This window comes from Puma concolor, chromosome B1, assembly GCF_028749965.1.
Source record: "Puma concolor isolate L17-30 chromosome B1, mPumCon1.1.hap2, whole genome shotgun sequence".
In the NCBI taxonomy this organism is placed as follows: Eukaryota; Metazoa; Chordata; class Mammalia; order Carnivora; family Felidae; genus Puma; species Puma concolor.
In genome coordinates, this window is record NC_141670.1 from 176,081,263 (window position 1) to 176,105,148 (window position 23,886).

At 45.1% G+C, this 23,886-nt stretch overlaps 1 protein-coding gene across 2 annotated transcripts in view; it reads left to right on the top strand.

Moving 5' to 3' along the window:
* Window positions 1–2,798: 2,798 nt before the first annotated feature.
* Window positions 2,799–23,886, top strand: part of RELL1 (RELT like 1) — a 69,549-nt gene continuing 48,461 nt past the window's right edge. The window contains exon 1 of one of the 2 annotated variants that reach the window (XM_086705250.1): window positions 2,799–2,995. In XM_086705250.1, coding sequence (XP_086561376.1) covers window positions 2,908–2,995 — 88 coding nt within the window. In that variant the 5' untranslated portion in view covers window positions 2,799–2,907. The remainder of the gene's footprint in view (window positions 2,996–23,886) is intronic. The other variant, XM_025921698.2, reaches the window with a different exon arrangement.

Sequence of the window (23,886 nt, forward strand, 5' to 3'; positions counted from 1 at the left end):
CTTGATTTTCTCTCCCTCCTTCCTCCCTCCCTCCCTTCATCCCTTTCTCCTTCCCTTCTTCCCTTCAATGAGATGTGCAAATGCACATATATGGGGTTATGTGACAGTAAGGTCTCTATTGAGACTGTCAAGCAGCTAAGTGTTACCAAAAAAGTCTGAGAAGGGAAATTTCAGAGCCTTGGTTTCCAACCCTGGCTCATACGAGGTATGAGGTATCTGGCAAGCCACTTAACTATCTCTCATCTCTAAAGTAAGGGGCTTAGTAGATGGTTACTAAGGTTTTTCCAGCTTTAATTACAGCGTTGTATTTTTACTTCTGGAGAGCCATGAGCAGACATCCAACTCAAATATGTTGTTTAAAATGGTCCTGTCTTGGGGACCCTGGTTGGTTCAGTTGGTGGTGCGTATAACTCTTGATTTTGGGGTTGTGGGTTTGAGCCCCAGGTAGGGTATGGAGATTACTTTAAAAAATGGTCCTGTCTTTTTAATAGTAAATTCAATATATGGAAAAAGAGTGAAACATTATTCATTTTTCAAGTGATATTTTTTTATTTAAAATTTTTCTTTAATTTACTTTTGAGACACAGAGAGAGAGAGAGGAAGCAGGGGAGGGGCAGAGAGAGAGGGGGACAGAGGATCTGAAGTGGGCTCTGGGATGACAGCAGCAAGCCCGATGCAGGGCTTGAACCCATGAACTGTGAGATCATGACCTGAGCCGAAGTCAGACGCCTAACCGACTGAGCCACCCAGGTACCCCTCAAATGATATTTTGCATTTTGCATAGATATCTTGGTTCAAGCATTTTGCTGCATTCTAAGTGCCAAAACCAGAGCTGGCTTTATGGACATACAACCTTTACACAGGTCTGCATGCTTAGAAGGGCTCCATAATTGATTTAATGCTCTGCTATTGCCATTGTAAAAGTCTTTTTTTTTTTTTTTTAATGTTTATTTATTTATTTTGAGAGAGAGCGTGAGTGGAGAAGGGGCAGTGATAGAGGGAGATAGAGAATCCCAGGCAGGCTCCTCACTGTCCATGCAGAGCCCGGTGCGGGGCTGGATCTCACAAACCATGAGATCATGACCTGAGCCAAAATCAAGAGCTGGAGGCTGAACCTACTGAGCCACTCAGGTACCCGGCCACCTTGAAATTCTTAATAATTTTTGAACAAAAGGACCTGGATTTTCATTTTACACTAGGCTCTGCAAATTATATAGCTACAACTGATAGTTCGCAGTTTAATTTCCAGGCTTAGGACTCTTTTTTTTGTTGTTGTTAGAAACCTACACGGAACTTTTTCCTCTGCAGCCATTCTCAGTTTTTAGGGTAGTATAAAACTGCTTCACCCGCCCGACTGCAGGATGTGTCTGCAACTGTGCACGGGACACATAGCGCCTGCCCGTGGCTTCAGAGGACAGCGACTCCCATCCTCCAGTCCCAGCTATCTGTAGTGGTCTGAGCTTCTGTTGCTGGGGATTCCTGCCAAAATAGACTTACAGATAAGAGTCTATAGTAGACTGTTCCGAGGACTTAACAAGAAGATAAAAAGTCCTTTTTTGAAAATTGGAGGATGCTAGTCAAGCCAAGGAAGAGCCTCATTCTGTGAAAAGCCCCAGCCCTCACCTGCCTCATGATGCCTGTGATCTTGAGCATTGCTGAAGGGCTGACTGTGTTGCTTCAGGAGTGTTTAAAGCGCAGTAAAGAGGGAACTACTCAGAAAGGCTCTAGGCTAATCAATGAAATGCATGTGATGATTCAATTTCAAAACCACTTTTGACCTTTTACTTAATGTGTACTGTCATTGAGCTGGGCACTGAGGGCATAGCAGTGAGCAAACACATTGAAGACAAGTTAATTCCAGTTTATCACAGTGGCCGGTGGGTTTACTCAAGGGCCTGTGAAATGGGAATACTACTCACCTCACAGAGCTTAAGTGAGCATACAAGATCATAAGTGATTAGGCACTTAAAGAGCTATTTCGTTAAACTATTTGCAAAGTGCAATGTGGGCACACGATTAAAAAAGGGCTGACCGTGTTGCTTCAGGAGTCTCTACAGTGCAGTAAGCAGGGAAGTACTCAGAAGGGCTCTAGGCTAATCAATGCAATGCATGTGATGATTCAACTTCTGCAATTCCTGCAGGTATGTAGAGGTATGTAGAAACAGTTTAAATGGAAGCAGAGATAGGAAGAAATTTAAATGGATGGCCTTTTCTCTTCAATTTTCAAACAGTGGAACTTCACGTGCAGCGCCCCTCTCCGGACCAGTCACGGAGGGGAAAGCCAGTTGGATAGAGATGCCAACAAAGAATTAAGATCGTGCCCACTTCGATGATGGCCAAGTCAGCCCGTCTAGAGCTTCCTGTCCAGCTCTCCCTCTTCCTCTTCTTATGCCCGCCTGCTCTCTGCGCGGGGGAGGATGAACCGCGGAGACCCTGCCCCCGCGCCCGGCTCCCGCTCAATCCCCACGTCTGCGCTGAAGCCAGACTGGGAAACCAAGCGGGCGCCGCGAGAAGAGGTGGGACCGGGCAGAGGTGGGCGTGGCCGGGGGGGGGAACCGGCGGATGGAGGCGTGGTCGAGCAGTGGTGGGCGGGGCAGGAGGGGCGGGGTCACAGCCTTATCCCGGCGGCCCAGGCCGCGGTTGAAATTAGAGAGGAAGCAGGCGCCGCGGGCGGAGGCGGGGCCAGGCTGCCGTGGGTGGGGACCAGGGAGGAGCCCCGCGTTTGGCGGGGTGAGGCCTGGCCGAGCCGGGTGGGTGGGGCCGGAGAGGAGGGTGCTTGACGGGGCGGGGCTTACAGCGCGCGGGGGCAGAGTCCTGCTCCCCCGTCAGCCGCCGGCTGTCTAGCAGCACTGCCTGCAGGAGCCCCGGACGCGGCGCCCCGGGGAAGGAAGGCGGAGGAACGCGGCGATGGCCCCACGGGAACTCTTGGGGTCCGCGGTCCTGGCCACCGCTGTCTTCGTGGGAGGCGCCATGAGTTCGCCGCTAGTGGCCCCGGGTGAGTGCCCCGCCGGGGCCTGGGCGCTCGGGAGGAGGCGAGGGGTCCGGACGGCAGCCCGGCAGCACCCCGAGCTGCCCTCGCCCTGGCACCGCCGCGGGATCCCGACACTGAACATCTGGCTGTTGGAGGGTGGCCCGGGCCGGGTGCGGCGCGGGGCGACGGCTCCCGTCCCTCCCTTCCCGCCTGCCCGGGACTCGCCTTCCCTCCGCTCGCCGGCTCCTCTGAGGACCTGTTACCCCTGGCGCGCCCCTCTGAGCTGTCCTGGGTGTAGGGAGCTGGCCTAGCTTCTTCGGGTGCGCTTCTGGCCGGGCTGAGCACCTTCGAGCCCCGCGGACCCCTTTCCTTACGCGCTTGTCCTCAAAGGCCCCGCGAGCGGAAGATCGTGACACAAGGGGCCGGGTGCGCGGTCGTTGCCTCCCCCCGCCCACCTTTGTTTTATATTTTAAGACCTTGGGGAGTTCCACTTCTTTCCTTTCCAAGTTTTCATTAATTGTAGTGGTTGATGGATTCTTGTAACAGGTTGGGGATTTCAGATGTCTTACCCACATATCCTGGACAAATCAGTCTTGGAAAAAGGGAAGGCTCATTTGTAAACTTACATTTTTTTTTTCTTTTTTGAGTCAATTCCTGTCACCACAAAAGGAACCTTCCGTGGTCAGAGCAGGAAGCCACCAGCAGAGACCGTAAAGTGTGTCCCCAATGACGAATTTGGAGCAGGAGTTTTTAATTGAAATCTAAAAGGAGGTGTAACTTTTATGGAAGTCAGGTCTCACGCTCTTTTGTTTTTATGGCTATAGACCCCAGGGATCCCTTGCCACCGGTTTCCCTCTTAGTTGTCACTTTAGAGCAGTAGTTAAAAAAACACTAATAAATATATCTCTTCGTGGCCGTCTGGGGTTACCACAGCCTGGAATCTTACGTCAGCAAGCTCTTCCAAGCTTGAGCAGCTTCTTTTCACATCCAAATAATAAGCATCTGGAAGCCTTCCAACCGTAACTCTCCTCCATGAAAACACGTACACTGCTCTTTACTCCTGAGAAGATTCCAAACGCTTACAGCTTGTAAACTGGCTTATCACTTTGGTCTTCATTTTTTTGTAGAACACAGATCATGTTAAGAAGGGAACAGGATGGCAAATATGTCTCCTGAGCCTTTATTAGCAGACCTGTATTTCCTTCAGTCATCCCCCCCCCCCGGGGAAATGACAGCTAGTGACATGTATTATTGGATGAGAGATTTTCGTTTTCACCCTGGGTTTCATTGCTGAGAATGAATACGTGCATAATCAGGTTCAAATTGGACTCGGGGTCATAGACAGAAACTTAGAGAGCTAGAGTCAGTTGGCCCAGAATTTGAATAGCTTAACCTGGGAGTAAAATTGTTAAAACTTCAGCATGGATGCATGTAATCAGCCATCAGCTGGGGAAGTCTATTCCTGGAGTAAGTTTGGGTTTCGATGGATCTCTGAGCAACGCTCAGCTCTCAGGTCTGGAAGGTGATGAAAAAAGTTCTCATGTAATTGTGTAGCAACATTTTAATGGAAGTTTAATATTTAAGAAGAATGAAATATCTAGAGGTGCCTGGGTGGCTCAGTCCGTTAAGCATCTGTCTTCGGTTCAGGCCATGATCTCAGGGTTTTTGAGTTTGAGCCCCGCATCGGGCTCTCTGCTGACAGCTCAGAGCCTGGAGGCTGCTTCAGATTCTGTGTCTCTGTCTCTCTCTCTCTCTCTGCCTTTCCCCTGCTTGCACTCTCTCTTGAAAAATAAATAAACATTAAAAAATTTAAAAAAAGAATGAAATATCTAAAAAGGAAAGAGTACAGAGTACCAATGTGCCAGTGTGACTTGAGGCCTATATGAAGAAACGATGTCCTGACCAGCTAACATCTGGTCCTCTTGGGATCTAAGACAGCATTGTTTGTAGGGAATGTTTTAGGAAGGTAAGGAGAAAGAGCTACGAAGTAATGTCGAGTGCTTGCTATATGCCAGGCTTTGACTCGGGTACATCATATGCATTTTGCACACTTATTTCTCATAACTCTATGAAGTTCTTATTTACGGTGAGGTAACTGAGGCCCAGAGCAGTTAAATCATTGTTTCAGTCACGTAACTGATGTATCAGCATTCAGTCAGAGGAGCAGAACCACTAGGAGGTGTGTGTGTGTGTCTATGTATCTTTATATGGATCTTTGACAACACTAGCCTGCCTGATTCCAGAGTCCGTCCTCTCTACTGTACCCCACTTGTCCCTGGAGAGAAAATAGAACAGAAATCAACCTCAGCAGGCTTGTTGAGATTCTAAGATAGGGAGTGTAGGACATCCTACAATTGTAAGCATGTGGTTAGCAGAAGTTGGGAAGCAGAGAAAAGAAGGACAGGTAACTTCACAGTGGGTAGTGACATTGTCTCTTTCTCTTCTTGCTAGTAGAAGAATCTCATTAAACTTCTGTCTCTTAGAAGCAGCGTTTGAAACCATATACCACAAGCACCAGAAGGGATGATTTTCCACATCTTGGCTTATTTATGTCCTTAAGGTCTCTGGTTACTCAACCTTTGGGCTTATTAGTTTCTCTACCAGATAATGGGCATGGCCTTCTAGGAAGGAGTGGGTGGAAAAGGTTCCAGGGCTAGTGAAATGAGAAGGGCACTCTCCTTGGGTTTTGTGTGCTTCCATCCAGCTTCCTGACTTCTCATTTGATGCTAAAGATAAGCTTTATTAAATTCTGGGTTCTCATTTGGCCAGGTAGCTACCGAGCTGTGTATGCACATAATACTTAATCAGTGGACAGACTGTTTTGAAAAAGCAGTCTTGGAGCGTGGGCTTCCATGCCCAAATCTAATTTCAAGAGGAAATGAAAAATTTGAGAAGTGCCTGCCATTCTCCCTCTCCTGCCTTTACCCTGCTAAAAGAAATTAATCAAACAGATGATTTGGGAGTTTCAGTAGTTCCGTTCAAAAGAGTCAGGCTAAAGCCCCAGGCAACAGAAACAACAATTTCATTGTTACTTTTTAAAGAATTTGGCTCTGATGCTGAAGTTTACTTACGTATTAGGACAAAGGAGAAACTATTTAAAACTGACAAAAAATGATTTAAATTGTCATTGGTTAAAACTATTATGTTGGGTGGTTTCTAATGATTTTCGAGAGCACTTCAGTAATTGGTAAAGATTTGGTGGGCTCCTGATAGCAGGCAGAATAATGAGTCTGGTGTGCCAACAATGACTAAAATTGGAATTTGGAGTTGGTTCATTGGAGACGCCTCACTCTTTTTCGGAGGAAGGAATGCGGTGTTATACCTGTTTTGTGGCAGGTTCTGGTCTGAGTACTCAGATCACTTAATTTTTGCAACACATTGTCAGCTGTGTAATTTTATTTCTGTATTTATAGGTGAGAAAATTGAGTATCTGAGAAGTTAACTTGAAAAAGTCACTCAAATGTGTGAGCTGGGTTTTGACCTTGAGTCAGATCTCTTCAATTCTGAAGCCTATTCTTATTATTAGTAAATCATTTCTTTCTTTTCTTTCTTTCAAGTGAGAAATTTCTTTTTTATTCTAAGATATTTGTAAAGAATCACTAAGTGATTAGGGTAATGGCAAGATACAGCGGAAAGAGCCCCAGGCTCTGACATAGCCCTGCAATTGAAGTCAGGAAGAGCCTCTGCTCTATCTAGAACTCCATGTTCTTACCTGTAAAATGGGTGTGTGGCCAGCTCGTACCTTTGTCTGCCTTACCGGCTACCAGTGAAGATCAAATGAATTGTTGTCTCTGAAAAGTCTTTGCAAGGGTAAAGTGGCATATCTCTTTTATCCTATGTGTGATTTTTTTCTGTGTTTCTTCCCCAAAGTGTCCATTAGGCTGAACTTATAATTTAGCCAAGTTATTTAATAAATGTAGACCACATGTACTATTAGGTTTTCATTCTGGAGGTAGTGATGGTTTTGCGAAGATAGATTCATTGTACATTTATGAAAGCCCAGAGTGACAATACCTTAGATTCATGAATTTGCTGCCATTGACTGGGAGTTATGTAGACAGGCCTTCTTTTCCCATTTCCGTTTCAGAAAATTCTCCCAAGTATTTAAATTTTTTTTTTTTTTAATGTTTATTTATTCTTGAGAGAGAGAAAGAGAGACAGAGCATGAATGGGGGAGGGGCAGAGAGAGAGAGAGAGACAGAATCTGAAACAGGCTCTAGGCTCTGAGCTGTCAGTACAGAGCCGGACGCGGGGCTCAAACTCACATGCGGTGAGATCATGACCTGAGCTGAAGTCAGATGCTCAATCGACTGAGCCATTCAGGCGTCCCAATTCTCCCAAGTATTTAAAGTTTGGAGGGAAGGGGAAAGAATCACCTTTTGATCTCATCACTCCAAGGTACTTGCCACTGTTAGTGTATTTCCTCCTAGACCTCTCTCTGTTTTTCACTTGGGTAGGATCATAATGCAAATATAATTTTGTATCCTGCATTTTTCATTTAATGTTATACATGAAGGTTTCTCATTTCCCTACCTACTCAAAGAATAGCTGCATAGTAGTTTATTATATGGATTCACTGATTTTCACCTCAGTGTGCCTCCGTTTTAGAAGATTACAGTTATTACTGATTATTGTTAAATGGATTTGAATTTTCATATGAATGGTTTCAGTGAACATGTATGTGTAACGCTATGTCTGGATATCGATGACTTCCACAGAAAATGGATTCTTGGAAAGGCAGTGTTGGTGTCAAAAGTGTTCATGTTTTTGAGGCCATTGATGACCCAAGTATTAGTGATCTGAAGATTGTCCCAGTTTACTTTTCACAGCAGTGGTGGAAAGACTCACTTTTCACACTGTTGGCATTTTCTCTGCAAAACACATTTGCTAATTTGTAAGGCAGATATTGGTATCTTGATTGTTTTAATTCGGATGTCTTTGATTACTGGCAGGTTGACTGTTTCTTCTGCTATTTGAGTCATTTGCATATGGCTGTCATCCTTTCTGGACAATTCTGAGGTCTGAAAAGCTCTGAAAACCAGAAGTTTTTTGAGGCTTTTTTGCATACTCCATTGGCAGTAAAACCTCACCTGAAGCACTGTGAGATTCTATAGTGTATATTTATCTCACTTCGTTTGAAGATTGCTAAATTTTGCTGCAGTAATCTCAATGAATTTGATTTCTGAATGTTACATATTGTGTGCTAAATGCATTGCATTACCTTTCTAGAATCACAAAGTCTGAATTTCGAGGCACAGCTGACCTCCAGGTTTTCAGATAAAGGATTATGGTCCTGCACTTCTTCCGCCATGACTCATTTGTTCTTGTCTGTGGGCAGCCAAACGTAAAACTGCTTAAAATAGTCAAATATCCTATGGAGAAAAATAACTCCTCAAACAAGTGGCACTTCACAAAAAGAAGCACTTCTTTGGCATTCTAGTGTGGAATCTAATAAAATGAAGATACCTGGGAAAAGCTGAGGTTTTGTTTCTTCCAGGTGGCTTTGGGGATGGATGCCCATTATAATGGGAGCTTTATGGAGAAGTTGGGCTCAATTTCTCTTCTGCTCTCCTCTGCCATGGAGAGCAAATGGATCTCTTTGTAATGGAGGAAAAAGAAAACAACCAGAATCTACCCAGGGGACTTTGTGGGGAGGGAGGGATGGATAGAGCATGGCAGATACCCCAGGCAGACTGTTTCTGTGCCATCCTGTGCCAGTCATCTCACCTTGAGAATCCTTTTGCCAAACTCTGTTGAACTCGGGAACTGGTTTTCTATTGCTCCTTAGCAATCAATATCCCAAGGCCTCCACCCTCTTGTCTTTGCTCAGCCCAGGATTCTAGGCAGTTGCCCACTGTACCAACTCTCCCCGCCCCATGCCGGTGTATATGCATTCCAGCCATTAAGTAAAGTGCCATTGTACTGAGGGAAAGAAGGCTTTGAACTACTTTCCTCATCTGTATCATGGAGAAAGTATGGCAGAGTTGCCTCCTGGGGTTGCTGTGACTATTATATGAGCTAAAACAGGAGAGTTCATTGGACAGTGTTTGGCACATAGTAAATACTGAAAGAGTATATTATTGTTATTTTGTCCTGAACCAAATATTAACCCATCACAGCTGTCGGGTGGGACAAAGTTTCCAAGTGCTATAGAATTTACCTTTCAGGTCCTCTGCCATTGCCCGAGGCATCTCCTAGCTCCTGATGAGGCTGGTTGTGTAATGGCAGGGGTAGGGGTTGAGGAGGCAGGGGTGGGCTGTGCTTGAGGCCCCAGGGGAGGAGGAGGAGTAGGGGCCAGTGGGCTTGGTGGGGAGTTCTTTTGGGACGCAGGGGAGGTGTGGGGCTGAGCCTTTAGCTACCAATATTAGGCAAGGAAGGAGAGAAAGAAAAAAGGAACGAAACCATGAAACCTGAGATCACGGCCTGTGCCAAAATGAAGAGTTGGACACTTAACCGACTGAGTCACCCAAGTGCCCCATGGATATGGGTAAATAAGAAAATATTTAGTCCTTGCCCCCAGTTCCTGGCACAAAGCTCCTCAAACCCTTAGGAGTTCCTAAATAGTAGGAATGTCTTTTGTCATTCATTATAAGCCCCTTGGAGCGAATGTGAATGCTCTTGTGAATGCTAGGTAGGTGACTTAGGGTGGTACCCTAGATAGCCTCAGGATGGGGCTGGTCATCTGAAAGACCTTGTGATTGAGGATTGGGACTTTCAACCTCACCCACCAATTTCTGGGAAGGGGAAGAGTTGGGGGAAAGCTTCTGATTAAATGCTTTAAAAAACTTTTGGGGGCACCTGGGTGGCTCAGTTGGTTAAGAGTCTGACTCTTGATTTTGGCTCAGGTCATGGTCTCACGGTTCGTGAGTTCAAGCCCAGTGTTGGGCTCTGCACTGACAGCACATAGCCTGCTTGGGATTCCCTCTCTCTGCCCCTCCCCGCTCCCTCTCTCTGTCTCTCTCCCTCTCCCTCTCTCTCAAAACAAATAGATAAACTTTAAAAACAACAACAACAACAAACCCCAAACTGTTGAACAAGACTTGATGAGCTTCTGGGTTTGTGAATTGCCTGGAGATATGCGGAGAATGGCGCACCCAGAGAGCATGGGAGCTCTGGGTGCTTTCACTATACCTTACTGTAGGCGTCTTTCCTATCTGGTTGTTCCTGAGTTATATCTTTTATAATAAACCGGTGATCTAGGAAGTGAAATATTTCTTAGTGTTGTTAGCTGCTTTAGCAGATTAATCACACCCAAGCAGGAGGGTGTGAGAACCTCCGATTTATAGCCTGTGGGTCAGAAGCACAAGGTGACAACCTGGACTTGGAATTGGCATCCAAGGTAGGGGGAGGGACATTCTTGTAGGACCTAGCCCTTAACTTGTGGGATCTGATGCTCTATCGGGTAAATAGTCTCAGAATAGACTTGTTGCTTGGTAGTGCCGGGAAAAACACATACTGGAATGAGAAGGTAGAATCCTGTAGTATTAGGGCTGGAAGGGACCTTGACCATCTCCTCAGAGCTTATTTAGCAGATGGGGACACTGAGTTGGCCTAGGCAGGGCCAAAGTGGGTTCCTTTCCTGGGTCTAGGACTCTTCCCATTGCATTAAAGCTGGCTTTCCATGCTGTGACCCTGGCTCTGCTGCTTCTGGCAAGGCTCCTTGGTCCACATTTGCCCTTGGTCCTCAGGCTCCAGATTCTGGTTTCCCAACTCTCTGGATCTGGGTAAGCAGGACTTAAGAAGCATGACTTGGCTAACTGACTCATGAAGTGATTGTGGTGTTCTTAGTCGTGCAATTTTAGAGTCAGAGGGGACTTTGGTGGTCATCTTGTAACTAACGCCTCTCTTTGCAGATGGGGAAACTGAGCCCTCGGAAGTTCAGTGGCCTGTGGGAGTCAGGAAGAGCCTTAGCCTGTAGTGGAGGAGCAGACCATTAGGTTTGGTGAGGGGAGGGCCTGTGTTCGTGTCTTGGTTGCTGTCCCCGGCTAAGATCCAAGCACAGGACCTCTAACAGAGCAGATACTTAAATACTGGAAGGAAGGAAGCCAGAGTTGGAATCCAGGTGTTCTGACTCAGCCCAAGGCTTTTTGTTTACAATAAAGTGAAGGGTTAGGCTTTCCAGTATTCACCCACAAATATTAGCTGTCGTCTCCCCGCACCGTCCCTTCTTGAATTAATAAGAGGCTGTTTTGTCTGTCAGCCTCAATGGGCCACATTGTTCCAAAAACCTGAGGTGGAAAAATCTGGTCATTGAGAAAAAAAAGAATGGCAATAAAAGTAGTTAAGTCCTGCTTTATTAGACGAGTATGGTAGGACATTGATATGTTTGGAAGGGTTAGTGAAAATTTTCAGAGCGAAAGTTTTCAAAACCCAAATCCATTCGTGAAACTCTTTTCAGAGGTAAACTGAATTCAGTTGTGTCTCTACAACCAGTACTTCAATGCATCTATTAATGTCTATCTATCATGTTCCATGGTACTTTATATCTTTCCTTAATAGCTTTATTTCACGAGTTAATTCCCTGCTAGGTTTCTTAATTCAGCAAATGTTGGTCAAGGAGGGCCTTCTGGCTTGGGAGGAACTGGGGATAAAGTGATGTGAACAAACGAGGCTCAGTGGGTGCCTTTCCAGAGCTAGCAGCTTATCAGGAAAGATGATGAAACAGGCAGTCACGATAAAGTGTCCTTAGTAAGTATGGCTCCAGCCCGAGTACCTAACCTGGGGCTGGGGGTGGGATGAGAGGCCAGTACAGGTTGAGCCAGACTTTCCTCGAGCAAGGAAATGAAGCTTAAGCTTATACTTGTAAAAATGTTGGTATCGGTGAGGTGAAGAGAACTAGTGGTCACAGAAGAGAGGGGGTGAGAGGTCCGGTTCAAACACAGGTGGGTCACCGGGCCCCACCCCAGAGTGTGCGCGTCAGCAGATGTGGGAAGGAGCTGGAGAATTTGTTTCCCAACACATTTCCCAGGTGATGCTGCTGGAGTATCACTCGTGATGGGGAGGTAGGAGGTGGAAGAGCTAGGGGGCTGTGTTTCTCTTAACCAGGAGATCCCCCCCTCTTGGTGCGCTGTCCATATCTTGTTCTCCACCTGTCCTTCAAGCTGAGATCAAGGGTAATACTCCTCAGGAACCTTTCCCAGGTTTTCGCACCGATGTTCTGTCCTGTCAGTAGACACGAGAGTCCATGAACACACGTTGCATCCATTCCAATGTTACATCCATCCAATGTTATTGGACATTAAATTATAAGCAGTTGTTTTTGCTGTGTTTCTCTGACCGGAGCTCCTTGAGCATAGAAGACATGCTCAGATATTTCACTGCTGGACCAGATTCTTGCCACCAGTCTGGGGAGCAGGCTGCCGTCTTCTCTGTTTCGCAGAGATGAGTAAATGGAGATTTGAGATTTACTGAGGAGTCACCGAGATGGAGAGAGAAGTGAGATGTGTCTCCCGCTCACGGCACAGATGAGGAGAAGCCACTGCTAGATGGGTGTTCCTTGCTCGCAAATGTCCTTTGTGATTATGTGAAATTGCATGTGCTGCATGTTCAGGACCACAGGTAAAAGGAAGGTTTTGTATTTAATCTTTTCTTTTCTTTTTTTTAGCTTTTTCACTGGAGGTCCGTCTACTTACAGAGGAAACAAAGGCATCATAAATTGAATATAGATTTTACTTTTAGTGGGAAATGGGCTGTTTTCTTTTTTTAAAAATGTTTGTTTATTTTTGATAGAGGGAGAGCGCAAGTGGGAGAGAGTGGAGAGAGAGGGGAGACACAGAATCTGAAGCAGGTTCCAGGCTCTGAGCTGTCAGCACAGAGCCTGATGCGGGGCTTGAACTCACAAACTGTGAAATCATGACCTGAGCTGAAGTCAGATGCCCAACCGACTGAGCCACCCAGGCGCCCCTCAAATGGGCTGTTTTCCAAGAAATTCTTTAGGAATCATCCTTTTGCTTTTAGAGTGACTCTTTGAATAGAGTAATTCAATTTACATGTCATTAAGTTTAAAAATGATTTTTTAAAAGTTTTGGCATGAGGGAGATATTAAGGAAAAATGGATTTTGGTTTCCTAAAAAGACACACAGTAGACAGTTATGCCATTACCCTTCTTAATTGGCCAGATAAGTTTAGCCAAGTGGTTGAAGACTTATAAAGAACCTATGCATAAAATGTCACATGATAGGTAGCGTTTAAAAAAAACAACGAACAAAAATCCTTTTCAATATCGGTAACATGCCTTCCTCCCCCGTGCATACATACGAACATAACGTGGCTCTCTGAGATTCCTTTAAGGGGTGGAAGCTTGAAGAATTCACTGGGCTTTCTGTCTCACAATATAGCACCAATTTTCAGTGTTCTAACAGCGCTTCATAGCTGGAAGTCTCCAACACAATCATGTGAATTATCTACAGTATAAAAACAGCAGCCCGGAATTTCCTGGCATTGGTAAAGTGGCAGATGGCTAATGAACAGGCATTCCTTCATTTTTCTTTACACGTTTGTGCTATATGCTTGTAGAGCCTTAATTCCTTTGCTGCTTCCTCACTTCTTTCCAAGTTCCTCCTCCCCTACTAAAGGCAAAGCACAAAACAAGCATGGGTAGAAAAAAGAGGCATTGAAGATTGCTGGAAGCTAGGTGATAGAGCCAGGAAGCTGGGTTGGTTTTTTTGTTGTTGTTTAATTTCTTTTTAATGTTTATTTACTTTTGAGAGAGAGAGTGCGCGCGCACGCGCTCGCGCACACACACGTAAATGGGGGAGGGGAAACACAGAATCCGAAGCAGGCTCCAGGCTCTGAGCTGTCCTCACAGAGCCTGACATGGGGCTTGAACCCACGAACCATGACATCATGACCTGAGCCGAAGTCGGACACTTAACCAATTAAGCCACCCAGGCCCCCAGGAAGCTGAGTTTTGAGGGTAAAATCTCTTTCACATGCCTGATTGCCAGGTTAGCGTCTTAATAGTCTTTGCAGGTAAAACGTGTAGATATTCCCACCATGCAGTTCATTAAAAGACAAAGGGCCTTATTTGAGATACTATTAGTTGTTGTGGAGATATGAAAAATGAAAAACAAACTTGGTTCCTGCCCTCCACAAACTTGTGACTGAGAAGGGAGTGATAAGCGATGAATGCAAACCATTGTAGAATAATGGAGAATGAGTTTGGTATAATCCAAGAACTACAAAGTGCTGCGTGGGATCACAGAAGAGGGACTTTCCTTCTGTTGGGAGAGGTGGAAAGGACTTCAACATGCCTAAAGCTTGGCATAAGTAGACCTTAAAGGGAGTGTAGGGGAGGCATGTCCAGCAAGAGGAACAGCCTGTGAGAAGGTATAGAGGTAGGACAGGAAAAGTCAGTGCAGGGTTCCTCAGTGAAAATCACATGATGAGACTGGGGGGAGGGGAGGCTGAGGCTAGGCTCTGGAGCTCCTGAAACTCTGCACTTTATTGTGTAGGCAGTCCCCAGGCACTGTGATGTAATGGCAGAGCCCTAGATGCTGAGCTCAGTAAGCCCGCAGTTTCAGACATGGCCCCAGTACTTCAGACATGGCCCCAGTACTTCAGCAATTGATATTGCTGTTCTTTCTTCTGGTTTCTTTGGCAGTTTTTTTTTTTTTTTTTTAACATTTATTCATTTTTGAGAGTGAGACAGACAGAGCATGAGTGGGGGAAGGGCAGAGAGAATGGGAGACACAGACTCAGAAGCAGGCTCCAGGCTCTGAGCTGTCAGCACAGAGCCCGACATGGGCTCGAACTCACAGACTACGAGATCACCACCTGAGCTGAAGTCGGACGCTTAACCGACTGAGCCACCCAGGAGGCCCTCTTGTTGTTGTTTCTTGTTGTTGCTTCTTTAGAGAGACAGAGATGGAGAGAGAGAGAGAGAGAGAGAGAGAGAGAGAGAGAGAGGAGGAGGATGGGGGTGGGGGTGGGGAGCAGGGGTAAGGAGAATATCTGTTCTTTATACATCTCAGAGTGGTTAGGAGTATCGAATATTGTAGTCCTTTGTAAGTAATAGAAATATGACACATAGTGTATAGGTTTAATATAATACATATGACACACAGAAACAATTTTTCTAAGTTTAAGGTGTGCTGGGAGATTGGAATCCTAAAGTAAGATCAGTGTACCGTCTTGATGGTGTGAAGGCCAGGAAGTGTTCATTAACGGTAAAAGCTAGCTAATTGTGTATTTGTCTTATGCTCGGGTAAATCCTCTGAAATTATGCAAATCTGCTTAACTTCTGAATTTTTCATCGTTAAGCATTTATTTTCAGAAGACTGTTGTGATTTCTATTTCTTTCCCCCTATTGTTGGTCAAGTTCTCATTGTTTTCTCTCCAGGTCAGGAGGGCAGTGTTGGCCCATCGATGTATAGAGCAGTCTCTTTAAATAAAACATGCAGATCAGCACTGGGGTGATTTATGAAACCCTGCTTGGCGAAGGGCTTCATCTCCCCGTCATTTCTGGCAAGTCCGTTTTCTTATGTCCCTTGATTTTTTTATAATAATGTGACCAAATTGATTTTGGGAGAGGAAAATAATCTGCTTGGAAGTGCTAATATACATTAGGCGAATACACATTATGGAAGTAGTAGTTACCTAGGTGCTGGATGTGGTGTGCCTTAGTTCCTGGGTGGGAGTGGGAAGGGGGACGACAAAGAGAAAGAATTCTTTTGCTGGAATTGACAAAATAGTTTATCTTTTCCACACTGTTCAGTGCTGCATCTTGATATGTAAATGAGTAAGGACTCTAGACTTTGAGTCAGTGTGGAATAATAAGACGTATGTGTATTTGTCCTTGTCCCCCGTTCCTGGCACAGAGCTCCTAAAACCCTTAGAATTTTTTCAGAGATAGGAGTGTCTTTTGTTATTCATAATGAGCCCTTTAGCCCTGACCTGAGTTTATGCTAATGAATGGCTCTTGGTGGGTGTCTAGATAGCTTCCGGGTGGGGGCTGGTTGCCAGAAGAACCAATAACAGGATTGGAGGGTTGGAACTTTCAGTCCCTTCCTCTCATCTCAGGAAAGGGAGAGGGGTTGGTGATTGAATTAATCAACAATGGCAGTGACTTAATCGGTCTTGCCTATGTGAGAAACTTCCATAAAAACTCAGAACTCGTGGATGTGCTGGGAGGGTGGTGTGTCTAGAGAAAGTGTGGGAGCTCTGTGCACACCAGCTTACCACCCCCCCATACTTTTCCTTATGCATCTCTTTCATGTGTTCCTAAATCCTATATCCTTTATAGTAGAACTGTAATCCTAAGTATTAGCATTTTCCTGAATTCTGTGAATTATTCTAGCAAATTGTTGAACCTGAGAAGATCATGAAAAATCTTGAATTTGTAACTGGTTAACCTGGGGACACCATTTGCAGCGGCGGCTGAAGTGGGGGCAGTCTTGTGGGACGGAGCCTGTGGGGTTTGCACTAACTCCATGTGGTTGGAGTCAGACATTGAATTGAATTGCAGGACACACAGTTAGTGATGGAGGATTGGTTGTTGGAAAAGTGAAAGTCAAATCTTTCCTCTTTGGAAAAACCAACTCATGGTGTTAAAACATTATGCCTGGAGGAATCTCTTAGATAAGGATTCGAAAGGCATTAAAAAAAATAATAGTGGGAGGGGCGCCTGGGTGGCTCAGTTGGTTAAGCATCTGACTCTTGATTTCAGCTCAGGTCTTGATCTGACGGTTCCTGAGTTTGAGCCCCCGAATCGGGCTCTGTGCTGGTAGTGCAGAGCCTGCTTAGAATTCTTTCTCCTTCTCTCTCTACTCCCACCCCACTTGTGCTTACTCTTCCTGTCTCAAAATAAATAAATAAAGTTAAACAAAATTATTAAAAAAATAACAGTGGGAAAGAAAAGAAATCGCCAGGTCAGTGCCTTATTGTTTATGTACTTACATTGTGTTTTGTGGTGTAATAAAGTAGAAGTTACATGACTCTGTGGCCTTCTTTGACCTCCTCTCCTGTGGTGCATTGTGTCTGCCTCTAGTTGTGGAAATATCTAGTATGTAAGTGTTATGGTTTGCAGTTATAAGTAGTCTCCTTACTAAGGGACTATTGAACCTAATGGTAATGCAGGTTTCTTAATTGGCCTTTTATCTTCAGTTTAAAAAAAAAAAAAAAAAAAAAACAACTGTACTGGTTACCATCAAGACATTTTAGAAAATGTAAGTAGGAAAAGAAAAAAAGTACTCCCAGGTTCCACCAGGAAAAGATACAAAACACTAAAAATTAAAATAACTTACAGTCTTACCACACAGAGATAACTAGTGTTACCATTTTGCTATCTTTTTCTTCAATAAAACTGGGATCATATTTGCTCAAAATCCTGCTTTGTGTTTATTTTTTTCACTTAACATTTTTCATTTACAACTGAGATTATTCTAGACAAAAGCTTGTATGGCAAATTTGATCCCTTCACACAAATCGTTTCTATTGGTTTTTTTTTTTTTTTTTTTTTTTTTTTTCAACGTTTATTTATTTTTGGGACAGAGAGAGACAGAGCATGAACGGGGGAGGGGCAGAGAGAGAGGGAGACACAGAATGTGAAACAGGCTCCAGGCTCTGAGCCATCAGCCCAGAGCCTGATGCGGGGCTCGAACTCACGGACCGCGAGATCGTGACCTGGCTGAAGTCGGACGCTTAACCGACTGCGCCACCCAGGCGCCCCCGTTTCTATTGTTTTAATAGTCAAAGGGGGTGGTGCCTGGGTGGCTCAGTGGGTTAAGTGGTCCGACTTCGGCTCAGGTCCTGATCTCGCGGTTCGTGAGTTCGAGCCCCACGTCAGGCTCTGTGCTGACAACTCAGAGCCTGGAGCCTGCTTTGGATTCTGTGTCTCCCTCTCTCTCTGCCCCTGGCCTGCTCACATTCTGTCTCCCTATCTCTCAAAAATAAATAAACATAAAAAATAAAATAAAAGAATTAAAAGAGTCAAAAGAAGGTTTAGGATTTCTGAGTAACCAACAATTATAAGTGTTAAATGTAGATCAGGATGGCTTTCTGATTTTGCTTCTTATAAATGGCAGCAGGATTTTTTTTTTAGTTAGTACTTGATACCAAAAAAAAAAAAAAAATAGGTAGATTGACTTAGAGAATAAACTTAAATGCACCGTTCCTTCCCAATGATTGGCTCACTAGGAAAAACCATTCTGTCATTCTAGATTTATTTTTGAATTAGGTGAATAATAATTACCCATAGATTTGCTACTTAAGACTCTAACTCAACCAGAGATGAGCTATGGATAATCCCATTTCGTGGAACTTTACTGAACATCAGAACTGTTAACTCTCACACTTCAGAGGCCCTAGAGCACAGAGAATGGTGTTCAGGAACCAGGCTGCCTTGATTAAATATTATGTCTGCTACTTGCTAGCTGTGTGACCTGATGCAGGTTACCTGACCTCTCTGTGCTCTAGTTTTCATATCTGTGAAATGGGGTTGAAACAAATCGTACCTACTTCCTAGGGTTATTGTAAGGGTTACATGAGTTCATACCTGTAAAGTTCTTGGAACGGTATTTATAGAAAGTACGCATCAACACGTGACTATCATTAATAGTATTTTTCTCTGGGTCTTACCCTTGCTACTTGTTTTGAGAGTTCTTATTTGAGTGTCTTACTAGTGACCTTCATGTTTGTTTCTTCCCTTGAAATTCAGCTTCTCTCCGTCTAGGGTTTTCCTGATTACTTCTGTTTAAACTTCACCTCATCTGCCTTTTCCAGAGTGATCTTATTTTCTCTCCCTTAGGCCCTCTTTTGCTTTGCTTCTTCTCTCACCGCATGAGAGGTGGCTTCACATCAGAGCATTTCAACTGGGCCGGGGCCTCATCCTCCACCTTTACTCATCTCGCGTCCGGGTTCCTGTATTCCCAGAAGGCAGGCCACGTGCCTCTGTTGCAAGAACCTTGCCTGCCCAAGTGTGACTAATGGGAAAATCCTGTGTTTAGGACTTTTGTAGCTTTCTGTTTAATTATGCTCCTTTTCCTGTTCCTGGAAGGAAGAGAAGCGCTTGCTGGGCCAGGGTGGGGGTTGCAACGGCCACGGCCCCACGGTGCTGCCTTGGGAGCCCCGTTAGGGCAGCTGCTCCCTCACCTGAAGGCCTTATGCAGTGATTTTTGTCCCACACATTTAACACCGTTTCCTCCGGTGTGGCTCCTGTGGTTCACTGTCTTTTTCTGTGTGTTGGTTTTTATCCCCGGCTGAGACATAAGCTTGGAGAGGCTCGCGGCCTTTACACTGACTACTACGGATAACAATCATCGCAGCAATAAAAACAAACATTAAGCGCTTACTCTGTGCTGGTCACTTGGGTAAACCCGAGTTCATCTCATTTCATGCTCAGAACCAATTCTGTTATTCTCTGCGTTTTAGGGATGAGGAAACTGAGGCACAAGGAAGTGAACTTAGCTGGGGTCCCGGAGCTAAGAAGCAAGGTGCAGGAACTCAGTGCAGCTAAGAACAAGCTGGCTTCCGCTTTTGCCTCTTTCTTAGCAGGAGCAGTTTCGGTGCAGAGCTTGGGCCCTGCCGCGGACCTCGGTTTGAATCCTGGCCATTCCCCGGATGAGTGACCTTGACTTCAATATTTTGTTCTTCAATATTTTGTTCTTTAACATGTCCTCATTTCTAAGATGGGTTTGATAATAACACCTGCCTCAGAATCATGACAAGTAAAAAAAAAAAAAAATGTGAGTAGAAATGCCAGGCACATAAATAAGTACTCGGTAAAGGTTCCGTGCTGTTAGCAGCTGGTGGTAGAGTGGATGAACTTCCCTGAGGCCTTGAATGTGGGATTGGTGAACCCAAACACTCCACAGGAGAATCAATCTCTCTGCCTCTCTGCCTCTGCCAGTCTTCCTCTGTGAAGCCCTTGCGTGGCTCCTGCCGGTTCAGTGACACCTGTTGTTTTCCCACGTGGTTAGTTTTTGTCGTCTTCTGCTGGGTGGAAGCTACTTGGCTGAACTCCGACCCTGGCAGGGACGGATTGTGCCAGAAACCAGGGACCTAGAAGATCCCAGAGGCCTGGTTCTCTGTGCCAGCTCCCTGTCTGTAGAGCTCTGGAAGAGCCACGGGTTCCTAAGGGACCCCCTTCCTCACCCCCACTCTTGCTATTTTTCTGGTGGAAACAGGCTACCTGGGCTTGTCCTCTTCTGCCTGTTTGGTGGTTTTGTCCTGACACTTGCCGTTCGCTTTCTCCCACAGTTTAAATAATTTCTTTCTTGTTTTTTTTTTTTTTTTTAATGTTTTTTTACTTATTTTTGAAGGAGAGAGAGAGAGAGAGAGACAGAGCATGAGCTGGGGAGGAGCAGAGAGAGAGAGGGAGACACAGAATTAGAAGCAGGCTCCAGGCTCTATGCTGTCAGCACAGAGCCCGACGCGGGTCTCAAACTCACGAACCGTGAGATCATGACCCGAACCGAAGTCGGACACTCAACCGACTGAGCCGCCCAGGCGCCCCTAAATAATTTCTAACCTAGTCCCTGCTTGGCCTTTTGCAAGGAATATACACGAACAGATCTGTTAGGAATTGCAACCCTGTGAGAAGTGGGCAGTGGCTTTGGAAAGGGTATGTAAACTCCTCTCCTGTGTACTGTCCCTTTACCGATCTAGCAATTTGGAATGGAATGGAGTCCTGTGAAAATCTCCTTCAGGGCCAGTTCCCCAGGCTGGGGTTAGGAATGTGCTGTTTGTGGCCTCCTTTGGAATCTCTGCTAACTGGAACCTTCTGTTGATTCCGATGAGCCCGGGGGCTTGCTGGTAGATTAACATCGTTCAGAAAGGGCTGACCCAACAAGTGTGTAAAGCTACAGGGTATATCAGTTGTCCAGCTCTGAAAATATTTATGTTTTTTTAACAAACTGTCAGTATTTGGCAAATGGGTAAGTACACTGGACATTGTGTCCTACAAATAGCATCTTGACAAAACTGCTGGTCAGGTTACAGGGAGAGTGGACACTCAGTTACCCAGGAGCCCTTCTGGGAGGGGGTAGAATCTGCTTTCCCAGTTTTGCAGGGACCACCTGACAAATGGTTAAGGTGCTCACACCCTATCCCAGGAGGTGTGATAGGCAGGAGGCAGGACACCGGCCCTTCCAGCTGGGGAGACAGGTGTGTGTGACTTAAACCGGGGTTTTCCTGTGAGTTCTGTTTCACATTGGGGTTTCCTAGCTTGGACCACAGTCCTGTGGCCGGGTGACGTGTGCTGTGTGAAGGGCGTGGGGAAGATGTCAGCAGGTGTGAGCCGTGGTTCTTCTTTCTGGCTCTTTTCTCTGCCTCTACCCAGTGATGTCATGTTAGGCCACTGTGGGTTTACTTGCAAAATGAGGATCTCACCCACCCTCTTGGCTATCTCCTTGGGTTAGGGGTTTCTTTTCTTTTTAAAAAATATTTATTTTTGAGAGAGAGAGAGGGAGAGAGAGAGGAAGAATGAGCGCGAGCTGGGGAGGGACAGAGAGAGAAAGGGAGACACCGAGTCTGAAGCAGATTCCAGGCTCTGAGCTGTCTGCACAGGGCCCCGATGCAGGGCTTGAACCCATGAACCATAAATGACCTGAGTGGATGTCGGACACTTAACCGACTGAATCACCCAGTTAAAAACCCACAGAGGTTTTGATAAAATAATGAATGTAAAAGTATCGAGTGTCATTTGGATAGGAAATTTTATATCTTGTATGGTGTCTCTAGCTGATGTGTATGATTGAAGATTTTCCTCCTCTTGTCCTTTGCTTTCTTTCCCTTCCTGCCTTCTTTATCTGAAAGATTTTTAGATGCCATGGAACTAACACTGTCAGAACAAATTATGTTTGTGCCAATTATTGAATTGCTTCTAAGTACAATACTTTGGGATAATAATGTGAAAACATACGTATGTGAACAAGATGATTTTCAACAGACAGGAAAAAATTTTCCTTTCCTTTTCATAGTTGTGGAGGGGTAAAACAGTTATACTTTAGAGTGGTCTTTGGCCTTTGTAGTTAAAAGTTAATATTGGGTAATTTTATGCTGCTGGGATGTTTTTTAAAAAAATTAATTGATTACAAATTTCATCTTGCTATAGCTGGCTTTAATTATTCTTCCACGAAGAAGATTTTTACATTAGAAAAAGATGCATGAAGATTTCAGTATTTACTATACATACTAGGATCATTTTGAGAGAGGCAGCCTTTTAGGGTTTCAGGGCGTTACAGTGGATGGATGTGGACCTGGGCCCCAGCCCGGCTCTGCCTTCAGTTGATGGTTTAACCTGCCTGTTTACTGTGAGGTGTGTGTCACTAGCTAAAACTGAAGGCCACCTCCACTCTTACAGGCACTATTAGACAGTGGCTGAGAGTGAGGGGCCTGGAGGGTAGTGAGAGGACCTACCTTACAGATGTTGTGGAAATGAAATGACTTTGTACATGAGGCCTCCGGAACAGTGCCTGCCATACTGTGAACACTCAGTAAATGCTGCCATCACAGTTATTTTAATGTAGCAGCTCATTTCTCATAACGCACCACTTGTCAAAAAGGATCCAAAGTGAAGATTAGATTTCTGAAGTTTTGCTGCTTTAAAGTCACTTGAAACAGATGACTTTTTAAAAAATTCCATTGCTTTCTTGTTTGGACAGAATTTACAATTCAAAAGGTGCAGAAAGGGGGAAAAAAAAAAGTGTCTCTCTAAACCTGTTCTCCAGCCATCTAGCTCCTCCCCAGAAAACAGACAGTGCTCTCAGTAGGTAAAGACTTCTAAATTTTAAAAATCCCCAGACTGGTGACACTTGAAAATAGCAAAAGACGAGGAGGAGCAGGGGAATGGGGAGACGGAAAAAGAGGAGGATTCCGCTGGGGCCTGCACTGTGGAGCCCTCCTGTCCCTGTAGCAACCACGAGCATTGCCCTTGCTTACACCCCTCTCTGAGGACCCCAAGAAGTGCCCTGCAGCTCAGGGCCCACTGGCGTCGCTTCAGCCTTCTCTGCCTTGGGGCCATGTGTGGTGGCTTCCTCGCCTGTGTCCCAGTGCAGATGCTGGTGAGTTGACCTCGCTCCGGTCTGGGGTGAGGCCGGGTCAGATGAACCTTCTGTTGTATTCTGAATGCAGACCATTGTTTGAAGGACTCTGGAAGGTTCAGGAAGAGTCCAGAAGTTGAGTTCCTTGGCTTCTCTAAACACTGGGATCCTAAAGTTAATCCTCTCCCAAGGAGCAGCTGTGGGGTTGTGGCTGTTGTCTCTGTTCAATCTTTTGATGCCCTTGGGGAATTGTGTTTGGTCAGGGAGTTCTGTAGCCTTCAGAAGTAACTTCAAGTGGTAAATCTGACAGTTTTGGAGGATGTTGGGGACTTTCTCTGACTCTGCAGTTTTCCCCTTCTAGTTTCATTTGAAAGCTATGATGATAAATATTTATAATTTCCATCATTATTTTAAGCATCTTTGTTTCTTTATATTGACCTCACCCTAGTTTCAGCCCTTTGTTCTGGTAACTAGCTTGGGTTCAGGAGTGATTCAGTTTTGTCCCCCATTCTCCTGCCTGTCAGGAATGTTTGTTCCCTTTTTATCCAGCCAAATTCAGGTTTTCTTTTGAAGCCTAATGTAAAGTCCCTTTTCTTTCTGGATCACACGAATTACTTCCCTTCCCACACCTGTAGTACATATACAAAGAAAGCGAAGCTTAAGAATGGGTTGTGCTCCAAACATTCCTTTCTGAGTAATTGGGTTGGAAATTCAAATGTATTTTCCCATTAAAAAATAATAATAGGCTCCCACAAAAGGTATTTAAAAAATGATTAAGTGGGATTTTGTGAGCTTTTCTTTTTTTTAAATGTTTATTTATTTTTGAGAGAGAGAGAGCAGGGAAGAGGTAGAGAGAGAGGAAGAGAGAGAATCCCAAGCAGGCTCCACACTGTCAGCCTGGAGCCTGATGGGGTTCGAACCTACCAACCGTGAGAT